Source organism: Andrographis paniculata, unplaced genomic scaffold, assembly GCF_009805555.1.
Source record: "Andrographis paniculata isolate CXL003 unplaced genomic scaffold, ASM980555v1 Contig49END, whole genome shotgun sequence".
Classification (NCBI taxonomy): domain Eukaryota; kingdom Viridiplantae; phylum Streptophyta; class Magnoliopsida; order Lamiales; family Acanthaceae; genus Andrographis; species Andrographis paniculata.
The window spans coordinates 3,646,343-3,663,422 of NW_026137583.1; the positions used below are offsets into that span (position 1 = coordinate 3,646,343).

General features: G+C 26.4%; 2 protein-coding genes across 3 annotated transcripts in view; both read left to right on the forward strand.

Moving 5' to 3' along the window:
• Positions 1-1,134: 1,134 nt before the first annotated feature.
• On the forward strand, positions 1,135-5,555 carry LOC127253006 (pentatricopeptide repeat-containing protein At1g73710). 2 transcript variants are annotated; one of them, XM_051277404.1, is made up of 4 exons: positions 1,135-4,288; positions 4,795-4,867; positions 4,950-5,095; positions 5,164-5,555. In XM_051277404.1, the coding sequence occupies exon 1, from the start codon at positions 1,321-1,323 to the stop codon at positions 4,246-4,248; it is 2,928 nt and encodes a 975-aa protein (XP_051133361.1). In that variant the 5' UTR covers positions 1,135-1,320; the 3' UTR covers positions 4,249-4,288; positions 4,795-4,867; positions 4,950-5,095; positions 5,164-5,555. The 2 variants fall into 2 exon arrangements, with proteins under 2 accessions (XP_051133361.1, XP_051133360.1); XM_051277403.1 differs by having other exon boundaries at positions 1,137-4,288; positions 4,704-4,867; positions 5,164-5,554.
• LOC127252952 (formin-like protein 15) overlaps positions 4,742-17,080 on the forward strand; it is a 28,012-nt gene continuing 15,673 nt past the window's right edge. The window contains exons 1-3 of the mRNA XM_051277337.1: positions 4,742-4,867; positions 4,950-5,095; positions 5,203-5,272. Coding sequence (XP_051133294.1) covers positions 4,742-4,867; positions 4,950-5,095; positions 5,203-5,272 — 342 coding nt within the window. The remainder of the gene's footprint in view (positions 4,868-4,949; positions 5,096-5,202; positions 5,273-17,080) is intronic.

A 17,080-nucleotide genomic window follows, 5' to 3' on the forward strand; every position in this document is an offset into this window, starting at 1 on the left:
ACCCTTTGGAGGCTTGCATTCGGTGCCGTAGTAGGTCTTGTTTGGATGAGCTATCATGCATTTCTTCTGGCAAACGAACAATTCTCTAATCGTACAAGCGCTGCTCACCGGAAACTCCGCCGTGCATTGGTCGAGCCCTCGGCACACCCGTCCTTCTTCTCCTGTATTACATTAATTTGTACGTTAGTTTTCGCATGTCTATTTAAATTAAGATGAAATTACAAAATTGCCCCTGCGATGGCTAACCGAGTAGAAGGAGAAGAGAAATGAAGAGCAATAGAGTCGTCTTCCCCATCTAGTTTATGAATATGTTAAAAATATATTATTTGTGAGAGGAAAATAACATAGAAATGAAGAAACTTAAATTGGGGATTTACATTTATTTTTCAGATATATATATATATACACACAGGGATGCCTGAAATATTATATATTTTGTCAATTTATTTCATGATTGTATACATATTATATAATTATTTTAGAAACTAACATTATAGTAATTATATTTTCATTACAATAACTTTCTATCATATATATATATATATACACACTATATAATATCACAGCAATGAGACAGGGTTTGTTCATTTTGAATTTTTAAATGCATATATTTTTTATTTTAGACATAAACAGTAACGGGAGCCAGGGTTTTTGGATTGGGAGCCGAGAGAAAAAGAAAATTATTATTTTTTATACAATTTTTAATGAATAATAATTAAAAAATAATATATATATATATAAACATAATGAATAATAAATAATTTTAAAAAAATAATTATTTAACATAAAATATAAATTGTCATTATTATCGCTATAATTTCTATATTTGATATAAAAAAAATTTGAAATTAAGACACTAAATAAATAAATTCAATACAAATGAAATATATATAATAAAAATTATATTTTATGAAGCTAATCATTTTTTTCCTATGTTTATTAATTTTTTATAATATATAACATTTGTGAAATAAATTATCAAAAATATATTTTTAATATACAAAATTCAAACCCCTAACGTACATCTGCCACATGTGGTTCGTTTAATATAATTTTTTTATGGGACTGATATATAGGGTATTAAATTCTGCTAGGGTTTACCCAGTTCACACTTTCGGATAACAACTGCAGTTCCCACGTCATCAAAAAAATAAAATAAATAAAAATCATTATTATTGTTTATAAAATTATTTTAATTATATATATTTAACATATACCCCAAATTAAAGATTATACCCGCCGCCGCCATTGCACCTCCTTCTTCTTCTTCTTTTCTTCCTTCTTCGTTCTTTCGAAGGCTTTTCACCAGTGAGAAGTGGAATGATGTTTCGGAGCTGCTGTGCCGGCTCGTCCGCGGACATGAGATTCTCACCGGTTTCATCTTCCTCTTCATGTAAGTTTCCCACGCCCTACACCCTTTTGATTTCGATTCACTTGCGTAAATACAGAAAGGATTTACAAAACGCAAAGAGAACAACAAGTACTAGCAAAGATGGAGGTTCTCCAGGGTTTAAGCTTCAGAGTAATTCAACTAGTGTGGCCAATACCGGCAAAACTATGAATAGAGGAAAAAGCAAGAAATACGGAGGCATTTTGCCGTCCGTTCTGCGTGATTTGGAATCCGAACAGGATATCGAAAACACACTAGATATGTATTATGGTAATCTTAACCCTAAGGAGCAGACAGTGATTCTCAAGGAGCAAAGGAGGTGGGAGAAGGTGGTTAGAATTTTCGACTGGTTCAAGTCACAAAGGGATTACAATCCCAACGTTATACACTACAACATTGTGCTTAGGGCTTTGGGTAGAGCTCAAAAATGGGATGAATTGAGGCTATATTGGATTGAAATGGCGCGAAAAGGAGTCGTGCCGACGAACAATACATATGGGATGCTTGTGGATGTATATGGAAAGGCAGGGCTGGTGAAGGAGGCGCTTCTGTGGATCAAACATATGAAGGTGAGGGGAATGTATCCGGATGAAGTAACAATGTCGACAGTCGTTAAGGTGTTGAAGGATGCAAGGGAATATTGCAGGGCGGATAGGTTCTATAAAGATTGGTGTGTTGGGAAGATCGAATTGGATGGTCTTAATTTAGATAGCATCAGCGACGGACAAGCTGTTACTCTGAAAGAGTTTTTGTCGACAGAGCTTTTTCGTACTGGGGGGAGGTCACATGGTAGGGATGATGCTAAAGATGCAGAGAGTTTCGTGGGAAAGCCGCGGCTTACCTCTACTTACAATACTCTTATAGACTTGTATGGTAAGGCTGGTCGATTGAAGGAAGCTGCGGATGTTTTTGCTGATATGTTGAAGGAGGGTGTGGCACCGGATGCTTTTACGTTCAACACGATGATTTTCATTTGTGGTAGCCATGGGGATCTGTTGGAGGCCGAGGCTTTGCTTGAAAAAATGGAAGAAAGGGGGATTTCGCCCGATACAAAGACATACAACATTTTTATATCTCTGTATGTAGATGCAGAGAACATAGATGCAGTTCTTCGGTGCTATAGAAAGATCCAAGAAGTAGGTCTTCGTCCCGATGATGTAACCCATAGAGCTGTTCTTAAAATATTGAGTGAGAGAAATATGATTCAGGAGGTCGAAGATGTAGTTAGTGAAATGGAGAAATTAGGGAGGAGGATTGACGAAAGCTCTCTTCCTCTTCTTGCTAGGATGTATGTTGATGCAGGAAATTTGAAGCGATCGAAGCTTCTGGTTCACACATTCCAACTGTATGGAGAGCTTTCCTCGAAGACGTGTGCTGCTGTAATGGATGTATATGCAGAGAAGGGACATTGGGCAGAAGCTGAGGCTTTGTTCGACGCAAAAAAGGATGGCTGTGGGAAAAAGACAAATGTTTTGGAGTACAATGTAATGATCAAAGCTTATGGTAAGGCAGGAAAGTACGACAAAGCTCTCTCACTTTTCCGCGGGATGAGAAATCAAGGGGTGTGGCCGGATGAGTGCACATTCAACTCATTGATCCAAATGTTTGCCGGAGGGGACTTAGCAGACCAAGCGACAGATATTCTGGATGAAATGCAGGAAGCGGGATTTAAGCCCAAGTGCTCGACATTTTCTGCCGTGATTGGTTGCTTGGGGAAGAACAAGAGGCTGCCCGAGGCAGTCGCTATGTTCCAAGAAATGTTGCGAGCAGATGTAAAACCAAACGACGTTGTTTATGGGTTGTTGATCGATGCCTTTGCAGAGGAGGGACAATTCGAAGAAGTACAGCGCTATTTTGATGCAATGGGAGACGCCGGGATTCCAGCAAATCGAATAGTTCTAACTTCCATGATTAAGGCTTATGGTAAAATCGGACATGTCGAAGGTGCAAAGCAGATGTACGAGAAGATGAAGATGCTCGATGGAGGCCCTGATATCGCGGCATCAAACAGCATGATCAAGCTATACGCCGAGTTGGGAATGCTTTCGGAGGTGCAAAGGATGTTTGATTCTCTTCGGGAAAACGGCTCAGCTGATGAGATTACATACACAACCATGATGTATTTATACAAAAACACGGGGATGCTTAAAGAGGCGATCGAAGTTGCAGACGAGTTGAAAAATTCTAGTTTGCCAAAAGATTGCATGACTTACAACAAATTAATGACATGCTACGCAGCGAACGGGCAGCTAGTCGAGTGCGGAGAATTGCTACATGAAATGGTAATGAATCTAAAGCTTTCGCCGGACGAGGGTACCTTCAAAGCAATGTTTACGATATTAAAGAAGGGAGGGATCCCGATAGAAGCAGTGAAGCAGCTAGAATCATCTTACGAGGAAGGTAAATCGTTCGTCAAGCAAGCTGTGATAACGTCTGTGTTCTCCGTAGTCGGTCTGCATTCGTATGCCTTGGAAGGTTGCGGAATCTCTGGAAAGGGAAGTGGCGGATTGGATACCTCTGTCGTTTACAATGCTGCGATCCGCGCCTACACAGCTTATGGGAAGATTGACAAGGCCTTGAACATGTTCATGAAGATGCAAGACGAGGGGATCGAGCCGGATGTTGTGACTATGATCAATCTTGTCAAGTGTTACGGAAAAGCCGGCATGCTTGAAGGCGTGAAGCGTGTGCACAGCCAGTTGAAGTACGGGGCGATCCAAGGGAGTGAGTCTTTGTACAAGGCTGTCGCGGATGCTTACAAGACTGTCAACAGGAATGACCTTGCTCGATTGGTTATGCAAGAAATGAAGTATGGGCAAGAATTCTCGGATTCTGAAGGAGTTCATCCATCATCCTGAAGGAGTTCGTACATACAGAGATGCTGCTCTGTATAAGAAGGTAGCAATGTGTGTTAGATCAGTAGCTTGGATGATTATGAATGGCGGATAAGAATCGATAGCTAAATTGTTTTCCAAACTAATCATTAAAATGATCACTTACATACTTGCATCTTCTCTTAGCTTCTATTTTTTTTAATAATTTCACTATGACTAAGTTGTTGCACTGCTGCATTTCAATCATCTTGGGATTAATAATTTGGTTTATGATCTTATCTGTTTCGTTGGCGATTGATGTTATTAATAACAGAATTATTTGCTCGATGAGTAAATTGTAATGCTGCTTTATGATCATCATGGGACCAATGAAACCAGTTTTATGTTTTTTTGCTTGTTTTCTTGATGCATCTTTCTTCCATTATAAATTTTCTTGCAAATCTCATTGTGCATTTGCTTTTCTGCATTTTCTGTTCTAGTTGCTGCGATCAAGTGACGGAAATACAAGTTGCGAATGATGGTGATGCCATTAAATTCCCATTTGAAGGTTGAGATTGTCTTTTCTTGCAGAAGACTTATTGGTGTTGGTTGGGAGGAGGAGTTTATGAAGCAATGGAATACTGGAGTTTATTTCTCTCTTGAGGTATATCTATAACATTTACACCTACATTTCGACAATAAAAAATTAAATCGACTAATGGCGAGCTATTGGTTCCATAACTCAGGTTTCAGGAAATAGCCGGGGCTTTGGATTCTACACAAAGTGTTTCCCTTATGGATATTACTTGAGATTGTGCTGGAGCGATGATGTTTTTTTTTACTTTCTTGCTCTGACAAGTTTTCGCGCCTATGTTTTACTACTTCTTTCAAGGTAATCATCATTTATTCAATGCAGATTAAGTTTAAAACTTGATGCAATGAAATTGTTTGGTTGTTTAGGTACTGTAATTGGTTATCGGCTGGTTGAATGCTCGCAAGAATGGCGATGCAAATGGCAATTTTTGGAACTGAATGGGCCATGTCTGCTGCCCCTGATGATCTTCTTTGGGTATGTATTTATCATCCAGGCTATTACCTTCTTTACCTTAGACAAATTTGATAATTTACCTGGTTAAAGGTTTGTCTGCGTTTGTAGAGGAATCATGCAAGGATAGTTCAAGATATTTGTTGTAGTAAATCATTCTTAAGGTCCAGTGAAACCTAATATAGGAGTATTATTTTAGTCGTAAATTTTTATGGTACACTTTTTTCCCTAATGATCTTGGTAAATTAGATCTAGGAGTTTATATGAGCTCAGTATAAAGTTATCTGGTTTAAACTGAACTATAGTGTCTCTATCACATTTTCCTTTCTTGTTTTTTTTTTTTTTGGTAAAATTGCTCTACGTCCCTTATAGTTTTGAAATTCGACTTAAAATTTTTATACATTAGAAATTGCATAGCACTCCTTTGTATTTTCTATCTATATTTTTTTCATGGCGGAAGGTTTCATGCAACATTTTGAAACTACAAGGGCATATCATGTAATTTTTAAAGTAGAATGAGAATTTAGTTTAAAAATCACAGAGGGATTTGAGTAAAATTACCGTAGAAATATTTAGAGTTAAAATTGGATAAATAGAATTGATGGGCGGGGGAAATCGGTGGCTTATAAATACCGCCTGAATTTGACTATGTATGATTCATATATAAGAAATATGCAGAAAAAGTTTGTCCTCCTCTTCAATCTTCATACAATTAAAATTATACTTATAATACTAATATAGACAATAAATTATCTAATATTTACAAATTACTAATCAATGTTACAAATTTTTATACTAATGAAATTGATTTTTATATATTAAATATATTTAAAATTGATAAATTAAAAAAAAAAAAAAAAAAAAAGGATGTTTGGTTGGTGATATGTTATTTACTCTCTTCGTCATATAAGGATTTATATAAAATATAATAAGTAAGTAATTAAAAAGTATTATTAAAAATAATTATTATATATTAAAATTAAAATTAAAATAATTAAATAGTTTAATTAAAATTTAAAAATTATAAAATTTAAAATATGATTAAAATGCATAATTATATTTCCCTAAATAAATGACAAATTACGTAGAACGGAAATGGAACAAATTACGTGGAGTATTTTTTAGTGACATTGATATTTTTAAAATAAGAATTAATATATATATATATATATGTGTGATTAAAATAAATTTAGGACGTGTTTAATATTTTAAACATTATATAATATATCTTTAAAATATACTACATAATATAGATATTATTTTATAAAAAAATAAAATTTTATTTTTATAATATTTATTTATTGATAGAGAAAAGAAGTTACAAATTTAATTTAATTATTAAATATGTTTAAAGTGAATATATTTATTATAAATATAAACATATCCACTATTAGCGGACATACTAAAATAAAAAATGTGTAACTATTATGCCACTTTCGGCTTTTTGACAGGTCAAAAAGCTAATTTAGTGTTTGGTAATTAGTTTTTTGAAAAAGTTTTTTTTAGATCCAAAGCTAATTTCTGAAAAGCTTTACCCAACATTTTGAAAGAGTTTTTTCATTTTAATTTTGATTATTCCTTGTTTTCCCTTAAAACTTAATTATTTATTTTATATATATAAATATATTTTTATAGCAGTATTTATTAATTATTTTTAATATATTTAATTTATTAAATTATATTTTATTTTTGTAAATTTAAAATAATTACTATTATTAATTATTATATATAAATTATTTTATTTGTAAAATATATAAATTTTTAAAATTAAATCAAATAGAAAAAATAAAGGTTATTAATTTATTTATATATATTAAAACAATAATTAACATAATAAAAATATATATACGAAAGATTTATTATTTTATATTTTACATCATTTCAATAAAAAAATATTATTTTTTAGTAAAAATTATTTTTTCAGATCTAAATAATAAAAATATATATATATTATAATATTTTTATAACAATAATTAATAACAAAAATTCTCATAAATTTCAAATTAAAATGAACAAAATTAGATATTTTAAAAAATAACATATCAATCAATGTCTTTAATAATCATTTTATATATAAACAGCTAATGTCAAACAGTTGTTTTACCAAACACTTTAATACAAATTGCTAATTAAATCAGCTAATCAAACCAACTAATTGAATTAGCTAACAGTTAATTAATTGAATTAGCTAATAACTATAAGCTATCAGCTAATTGTAAAACGCAGCCCCTGAGTATTATATATATTTTCTTAAAATATTAATTTAAAATGTGTTTTAAAAAAAAAAAAAATTGAGTGAACATGCACTTTAATTTTAATTTAAATACAGTATTTTTATATAAATAAGAGTAATAATAATATTTTTATTTAATATTATACCTATTGAATAATAATAATAATAACAATAATAATATACTCTCCTCTGTCTCTAAATAATTGACACGTTTGGCCAATTTAGAATGTGTTTGTCCGGGAGATGGGATTTTATTGGGTTTTGAGTAATAAAAACTTTAAATTGTAATAGTTGTATGATGTGATATAAATAGGTGTTGATATTATGTTTTGAATGTAAAATTAATTTTTAATATAATATAAAAAAATAAAAAATTGGTGTTTTATTTGATGTTTTCGAAGAGAAAAAATTTAATGAACAGTAAGATTTTGGTAAAATTTTTAAGAACGAATATTTTTATAAATATATATATTAAATAGGAAAAAAAAAAAAAAAAAGCTTAATACTAATTTTCTATTTAGAAATAAAAAGAAAGTGGGCCTAGAACTAGAACGTTGTGATTCAAAAATAAAGGAAAGGCGCCAAAATGATGCAGCAAACATTCCTCAAAGCATTGCCCAATGATGGAAGTCTTCAATATTTTATTTATTATTACGAATATTATTGTTGTTGTTTGCTCAATTAATTGTATTTTTAACAATATTTTTTTTCATAAAAAGACAATTATAAATATTTTTAACAAAAATATTACTCCCCCCGTCCCAAAGAGAATTGTCTTATTTTTTTTATTTTCGTTGTTCCAAAACAATTGTCTTGTTTCCTTATTTAGTAGTCGTCGTCCTCACTTTATAACAAAATTATTCCTACTTTTTCAATTTATTTTTAATTATTACTCTAATCTACTTTTTAAAATTCTTCAAAAAAAAATAAAATAATGGCATTATAGTCTTTTACATTCTACTTTATACCCATTTTAATTAAATAGTATCATTCTTTAATTTCTGTGTCAACTCCCAACAAGACGTATCTTTAGGACGGAGGGAGTATATTGAACATTCATTTTTATCTATATTATTAAATTAAAAATTATTTACATGTACATTATTTATATTTTTTATTTAAAAATATGTGTATATTTGGTTTAGATTTGTAATTGAGATTTTTGTTTGAATTTTAATTTAAATATTATTTTGATATTATATTTTATTAAATTTAATAATTTAAATTATTTTTTGTTTGATTTTATGTTTTGTACTTTTGTTTTTTATTTGAATAATTGTTTCGATCTAATGTACTTCATTAGCCTGCTTCTAAATGTCATATTTATCTTTTGCATCATTATACTTAATATTAAAAATATTTTTATAATTGTATAATTTTTTTACAAATGTCATTCTATTAGTATTATAAAACACTGATAAAAATCTTTATCTAATAATTAAATATTCAAATATCAATGAACAAAAAATAAATGAAACTCTTAGAGTGTAATGGAAGTAATATATGATACAAAAAAAAAAAAAAAGGTACGGATGTGTTTTGCTACAAAAACTCAAATATATATATAAAATATAATTTTTTTTGTCTATTTAAATATAAAATATATGTTTATTAATAAATGTATACTCAATACACATTATAACTATTCTTAAATATACATTTGTTTATATTATTGTATTAAATTAAAACACAAGACCAAAAAAAAAATCTTTTTATATGCGAAAAGTATCAGCCAATTATTATTTATATGTAATATTATTTTTAAATTTCTTATTAAATATAGACATTAACTACTACTATATTTTATTTACAAACTATTACGTTAGACTGAAAATTTACTCTGAGTGCACTAAAAAATAATTATGTGAATTTTTACGTCATAATAAAAACCTATCTTAATATGGATAGATAACACATGAATCATACTTCCACGGTACAATATTTATATTAATATAACATTTCAATCTTTCCGGTAAAATATGTTTTTTTGGAGCTTTGTATTAAATTAATAAATAATATTAGTATTTTATTGATAATAGAAATGTGTAAGATAATTTTGTAATGATATATTTGTAATTTATATAAAATTAAATACTCCTTCTGTTTTGGTACAAGGTTGTTGTTTATTTTTTGCACGTAAATTTTTTAGTATTAGCATCATAATGATCAGGGCCGTCTCAAACTTTTTTTAAGCTCTGAGCGAAAATAAATTATAGGCCCTACATGACCGTCTGGACAATGTCAATTTGAGAAAACAAGATGAAAGATGGTCTATCTCAAAGTTCGAAAATCAAGAAGGATTGAAGGAGGGTGAAAGATATAAGAGAAAATGTGAGGCAGGTTTGATTGAGTTGATGGACGCAATGCAATAGAATGTAAGGTAAAAAAGTATAGACAATTAGAAAGAAAAAAAAATAATTATAAATTAAAATTTAATTTTAAATTTTAAATAAGATAATTACAAAGAAAAAAAATATATAAATTAAACTTAAAATTTAATAATAATAATAGATAATATTTAAAATATAGATCTTCTATTAATTAGGTGCCCTGAGCAATTGCTCACCCTGCTCCTGCTACAAGCCAGCCCTGATAATGATGAGTTGTAGGGAAAAAGATGAAAATGTCCATATTAATATTGTGTAATATAAAAAGTAATAATATTTATGTAATATAGTGTAAGTTAGAAGAATATTTATTATGTTAGATAGGTAGTACAATTACTAAACTAGAAAATAGTAACTAAGATAAACAAAAATAAAAAATAAAAACCTTTCAATATAACAAAATGGAATATTATATTTTAGTACTAATATGTTATTATTTTTTATATAACTAAAGAATAATAATATTTTTTAATATCGCATAACAAAAATGATAAAAACATATTCTTTTAGTTCAAAAGAAAAGAATATAAATTAAGCAAATTAACACCCAATAATTCCGTTCACCCAGCATTTTTTGGATGAAATATAATTTTTTGTGTACGGTACGAAGAAGTGTATCAAAAATATATTTCTTCCGTCCCAAAACTATAGTCTTAATTAAATTTGGCACGAGATTTAAGAAATATTGATATTATATTGATAGTTGGTAAAAAGTATAGATAAAAAAAAAATTGCCCTTGTAAGTATATTAGTGTAAAAAGTAGTGACAATTGTGTAATAAAATAAAAAAATATGGGTAGTTTTATAGTGATATAATTATTTATAAAAATAAGACTATTGTTTCGGAACGGACAAAAATGATAAACAGAACTATTGTATTGAGACCGATGGAGTAAAATATATTATTTTACGTTGAATATTTTATTTTTTTAATTTTTTGTAATGATTGTTTATAATGAGTATTTTGATGTTTTGACTTTTGTATAAACATATTTTGTATTTATTATTATTTTTTTTTAGGGAACAGCAATTAAAAAATAATATTCCCCCTCTCTCAATTAATTAGTCTATTATTTTTATTTTCGTTCATCCTATATATTTTATTATTTTTTTGAAAAATTTAATTATACATTTTAAAATTATAATTTATAATTTTTTTATTTTAATTATATTATTTAGTCATTTTAATATTAATTTATAATTATTTTTATTAAATTATAATTATAATTATTTTATTAATACAATTTTTAAAATTAATAACCTAACAATATGTCGTTGCTATTTTTTTAGTTTCCTTTAAATAAATTATCAGTCAATTTTCTTCTTCCGTCCCATCGAAATTGAATCTTTTGATTAAGGATATGGTATTTAAGGTGAAGATATTTAATTAGTTATTATATTATTATATTATTTTTTGTAAATTAATACTCCCTCCGTCTCACATACCATGTCCACGTTGTCGTTTCTGTCCATCCCATATTCCATGTCACTTTCTTTTTTTGGAAAATAATTATACACTTTAATCTCATTTTAAACTTTTTAATTTTATTTTTTTAAAATTTTAATTAAACTAATTAGTTATCTTAATCTTAATTTATAATTATTTATATTATATGATAATTATTTTCACTAATACTTTCTTAATTATCTACTAATTACACCCCTTCTAAAATATCGTATCTACAGTGTAGCAGACACGATATGTGGGACGGATGTAGTAATATTTATAGTTTTAAAGTAAATTTAATATATAATTAAAAAAATTAAAATATATGTTTAAATATTTAAAAATTATATAGCAATTAAAAAATATATGCAATATGGATATCATTTTGTAGAGAATAAAATCTTTTATAATACAAATAAATAAAAGAATATTTTTGTTTATTTATAATTAACATAAATCAATTTTATAAAAGATGTGTAGTTTTAAATATAGATAAAAATATTAATTTTTTTAATAAAGATAGGTATAAATAAAGGGATTTTGAGTTGTCTGTAGTATGTTATTTAGTTAATTAAGTTGATTTATATTTATTAAATATATTTTAATTTAATAATTTTTACAAAAATAAAAAAATATCAATTGTTACGAAACAAATAAAAATAAAAATAGTATCAATTGTAATGAGACCGAGGGAATTATAATTTATAAATTAAACTCAATAAAATAAAGAAAAATTATACTTCGACGAAATCCAAAGACCCGTACGATGATTATTGTAGAAATATAGCATGAATCCTTTAATACTCTCTCCGTCTCATGTAATATGGGTGTATTATTGTAGACATAGAAATTTAGGTAAAATATAATTAGTAAGTAATTAAGAAGTGTATTAGTAAAAATAATTACTCTCTCCGTCCCATATAACATGAGCGTATTAATGTAGACACGAGAATTTAGGTAAAGTATAATTAGTAAGTAATTAAAAAGTGTATTAGTAAAAATAATTATTATTTAGTAAAAATAATTATAGATTAAGATTAAAATAAGTAAATAGTTTAATTAAAATTAAAAAAATTATAAAATTTAAAATTAAATGCTATTAAAGTGCATAATTATATTTTCAAAAATAGGAAGGACAAGTTATGTGGGACGAACGAAAATAAAAAAATAGGGACAAATTATATGGAACGGATGGAGTATTATTTAGTAAAAATAATTATAGATTAAGATTAAAATAAGTAAATAGTTTAATTAAAATTAAGAAAATTATAAAATTTAAAATGCGATTAAAGTGCATAATTATATTTACAAAAATAGAAAAGACAAGTTACGTGGGACAGACAAAAATAGAAATACGAGGGATTGAGGGAGTAATAATAATAATAATAATAATAATAATAAATAAAATAAAATAAAATAAATGGTGGTAGAATTTTGAAAAGAGAAAAGTGCACACAAATCAAGAAGAGTTGTGCAGTGTGAAAATATGAAAAGTTCTCTACCCCACTTTTTCCAGATTATTTAACAGCTGTATCCTTTTCATTTCCAATTTTACGTTTTTCATTTTCTTATAAATATAAATAATAATTTAATACTCCACTACTATAAATTTTCCACCACTACTGAATTTATTTTATTTTGCATTTTCAATATATAAAAAAATAATAATGGATCTGCTTCTTTTTAAAGATTCTTTCAGAATTTATTATTATTATTATTTTTATAAACTATTTTTTTAGTCCCGTAACCGGACCTCTTATCATTTTAGTTCCGTAAGTGGAGCCTGTCGCAAACTAGTTCCATAAGTGAAAATTTTTTGTTGTTTTAGTCTTCCGGCGCCGGAGACGCCCGCGTGGCTCGCCGGAGGTGACGTGTCCGCTAGGTCAACGACACCTGGTACTGACCTGGCGGACACGTGGATTTTTTTATTTTATTTTTATTTTTTAAAATTTTTTAAAAACTTATTTTTAATTTTATTTATATATTTTAAATTTTTAAATTTGATTTAATTTTAAAAAAATTTGAAAAAAAAATAAATCCACGTGTCTGCCAGGTGTCACTAACCTGGCGCTCACGTCACCTCCGGCGAGCCATGCGGGCGTCTCCGGCGCCGGAGGACTAAAACAGCGAAAATTTTTCACTTATGGGACTAGTTTGCGACATGCTCCACTTACAGAACTAAAATAATAAGGGGTCCATTTACGGGACTAAAAAACAGTTTACCCTTTTTTCTTGTACAATTTAAAATTTGAATTAATACTTCCTCCGTCAATTTAAAATACTCTTTTTTATCTCAATACAATAATTTTGTTTTACCATTTTTATTTGTCAAAAAAATTGTTTTATTTTCATAAATAATCATATCACCGTAAAATTAAATCTACTTTTTCATTTGTATTATGTAATTGTCACTATTTTTTACACTAATACACTCACAAGGGCCAAAAAAGTTTTTTATCCATACTTTTTATTAGTAAACACTTTATTCCACCCATCTTAATTGACATAATCTCTATTTTTGTCTGTCTCGTGATAATTGATATTTTTTTATTTTGAATAAATTTAATAAATTTAAATATACTATTTAACAAATATATATAAACTTAATTAACTAAATAACATATAATATCATACTATCGTCTAACACAAACTCAAAATTCCTTTATCTCTCTTAAAAAAATAATATTTTTTTATCTATATTTAAAACTTTATATCTTTTATAAAATTAGTTCACGTTAATTATAAATAAATTTACTTATTTTTTATTTACTTATATTAAAGAAAACTTTATTATTTATAAAATAATATTCATATTCTATATATATTTTTTGTTATATAATTTTAAAATATTTAAATACATATTATATTTTTTAATCATATATATTAAATTTATTTTAAAATTATCAACAATTAATTATATAAAAAATAATAAAATAATATCATAATTTACTATTACTAACTAATTAAATAGAAGAAATCAATCATTTTTGTAATTTAAAATTGAACTGTAAAAAAATTGTTTAATTTATATTTAAATTAAATAATACTATAATTTAATATATATATATATATAAATATATATACACACACGTGTATACTTCCCCGTCCCTTAACAATCTATTTATTTTTTTCATTTTGGTCTGTCTCATAACAAAGTATCAATTTCCTTTTTTTAGTAATTGTATCGTATATCTAACATTACAAATACCATTCCAATTTACAATATATTACACAAATGTCATTATCTTTATATCATACAATACGAATAAGATTAATTTAGTTTTTTTTTTTATTTATACTTTATTTCAATACAATACTAATATTTCTAAAACTTTATGTAAAAAGCAAATGAATATATAAATGAGTCAGAGGGAGTATAAGACAATACTCCTATATTTTTATTAAAATTTATATTAACTAGTAAAATTACTAATTTTGAAAATCAAATATAGCATTTGTTTGAGATTGATTTAAATTTTAAATATTAATCTAAATTTTAATTTAAATAAAACTCATTCTGTTTCGGAACTATACTCTTAATTAGGTTGGAGATCGGATTAAATCAATATTGATATTATATTGGTAGTTGGTATAAAAATATAAATAAAAGATTTTTTTGCCCTTAGGAATGTATTAGTGTAAAAAGTAGTGGCAATTGTGTAATAAAAATAAAAAAGTAAAAGTAGTTTTACGGTGATATGGTTATTTATAAAAACAAGACTATTGTTTTAAAACGGATAATAATGATAAACAAGACTATTTTATTGAAACAAATATAATATATACTATAAAATATGAAATTAGAATATTTTTTAAAAAAACATCTCATAAACAAGGAAAAGTGTCACAAATATGATCAATCAAACAAATGTGCTAATAAATGTTTTCTTAAGCTCCGATAAAAAGAAAAAATATTTACTAAGTTTTAAGGGTTTGTTTACTTTTGATTTGAAATTATGTAACGATTCATATTCTTTTGTTTAAATTATATTTTGATATATTATTTTATAAAAAAAAAATTATATTTTTATGTCGTTCAAATTTATTTTTATTTTTTTATCATTTAAATTTATTTATGTTTCATATTCTAGTAAAACAAATATCAGTTTTTTTACTTTTTTTTTTTAATCTTAAAAAATAAAAATTTATATTTTTATGCATTTTTCTTAAAAATTGTGGCTAATTAAATAAGCATACAATTAAATAACGGAATATATATATTTTTATCAAAAAAAGCGCATGGACTAAATAGTATTAATTTCTGTTTTAAAAAACATATCTCCTTCGTCTCAATACTATAGTCTTATTTTTTTATTTTCATTAAAAAAATTATATATTTTACGAATAAAATATTTTATATTTTTAAAAGCTAACAATCAATTACTTTAAATTTATAAAAATAAAATTATAGCTTTGTAATATCTTGGTCCCGTATTTTTTGTCAACGTTACTATAAATATGAAAATTTAGATAAAGTGCATTTAATACGTAATTAAAAAATGTATTAATAAAAATAATTATTGAATAAGTTAAAAACTACTCATTATTATGGTAGTTGCTAAACACATTTACACCGTCCCTTAACAATCTATTCATTTTTCTATTTTGGTTTGTCCCATAATAAAATATCCATTTTTTTAGTAACTTTACTATTTATCTAATATTACAAATACTCTTTCAATTTACAATATATTACACAAATGTCATTTCATTTATATCATACAGTACTGATAAGAGTACTTTAGTCGTTTTATCTTTATTTATGCTACATTCTAATACTATAATATTAATATTTCTAAAACTCCATGCAAAATTTAAATGGATAAATAGATATGAGACGGATGAAGTATTAAACAAAAATAGCATATCATGGTTCCGTAAAAGATGATTTAATAGTGTGAGAATAGACTTGTGATCATAAGATTTGTTTTGTCGAACTTAATTTGCAGGTTATTTAGTTCAATTCCGAATTTCCAAATATATATATATATATATAAAGAAAAAAAAAAAAGACTTTTGTATAAATTGTGCAGATAAATAATTAGACATTTCCAGGACATAATATTTATTTCTGCCAAATTTTTATCCACAAAATATATGAATGTGCGGACAATAGCAGGCTGCATTATTAGGTGATGTCATTTAAAATGTTGGGGAGAATAGCGAGGAAATATATATTGTGGGTTTGTTTATTATTTTAAAATATTTTTTTATTATTATTTAATTTATATTTTTTTTAATAAAACAATATTATTTTTTTTGGTTCAAATTAATTATGTTATAATGTCAAAGTACGAAGATTAAAAATAATGATATTTTAATACTATTTTCTTTCGATTATAAAAGTTACATTTATTTTAAATTATAAAAATACTCTATTAGTGTTTTATTAATAATATTTATACAAAAAATTATTCAAATATAAAAAAAATTAATATTAAATACAATGATATAAAATATAACTTTTAGAAGCATGCGGATGTAGTATAAAAATATGATAGTTTCTCCGTCTCATTGAAAGGTTGTCATTTTCCATTTTCGTACGTCTCAAAACAAGGTTATCATTTCCTAATTTAGTAATTGTACTACCTGCCTAATATAATAAATATTCTTCCAACTTACACTATATTACACAAATGTCATTACTTTTATATTATACAATACTAAATAGGTATATTTTCATCTTTTTCACTAAACTCATTATAATACTAATATTAAAAAATCTACGTGCAAAAAATAAACGATAATCTTGCACCGGGACGGAG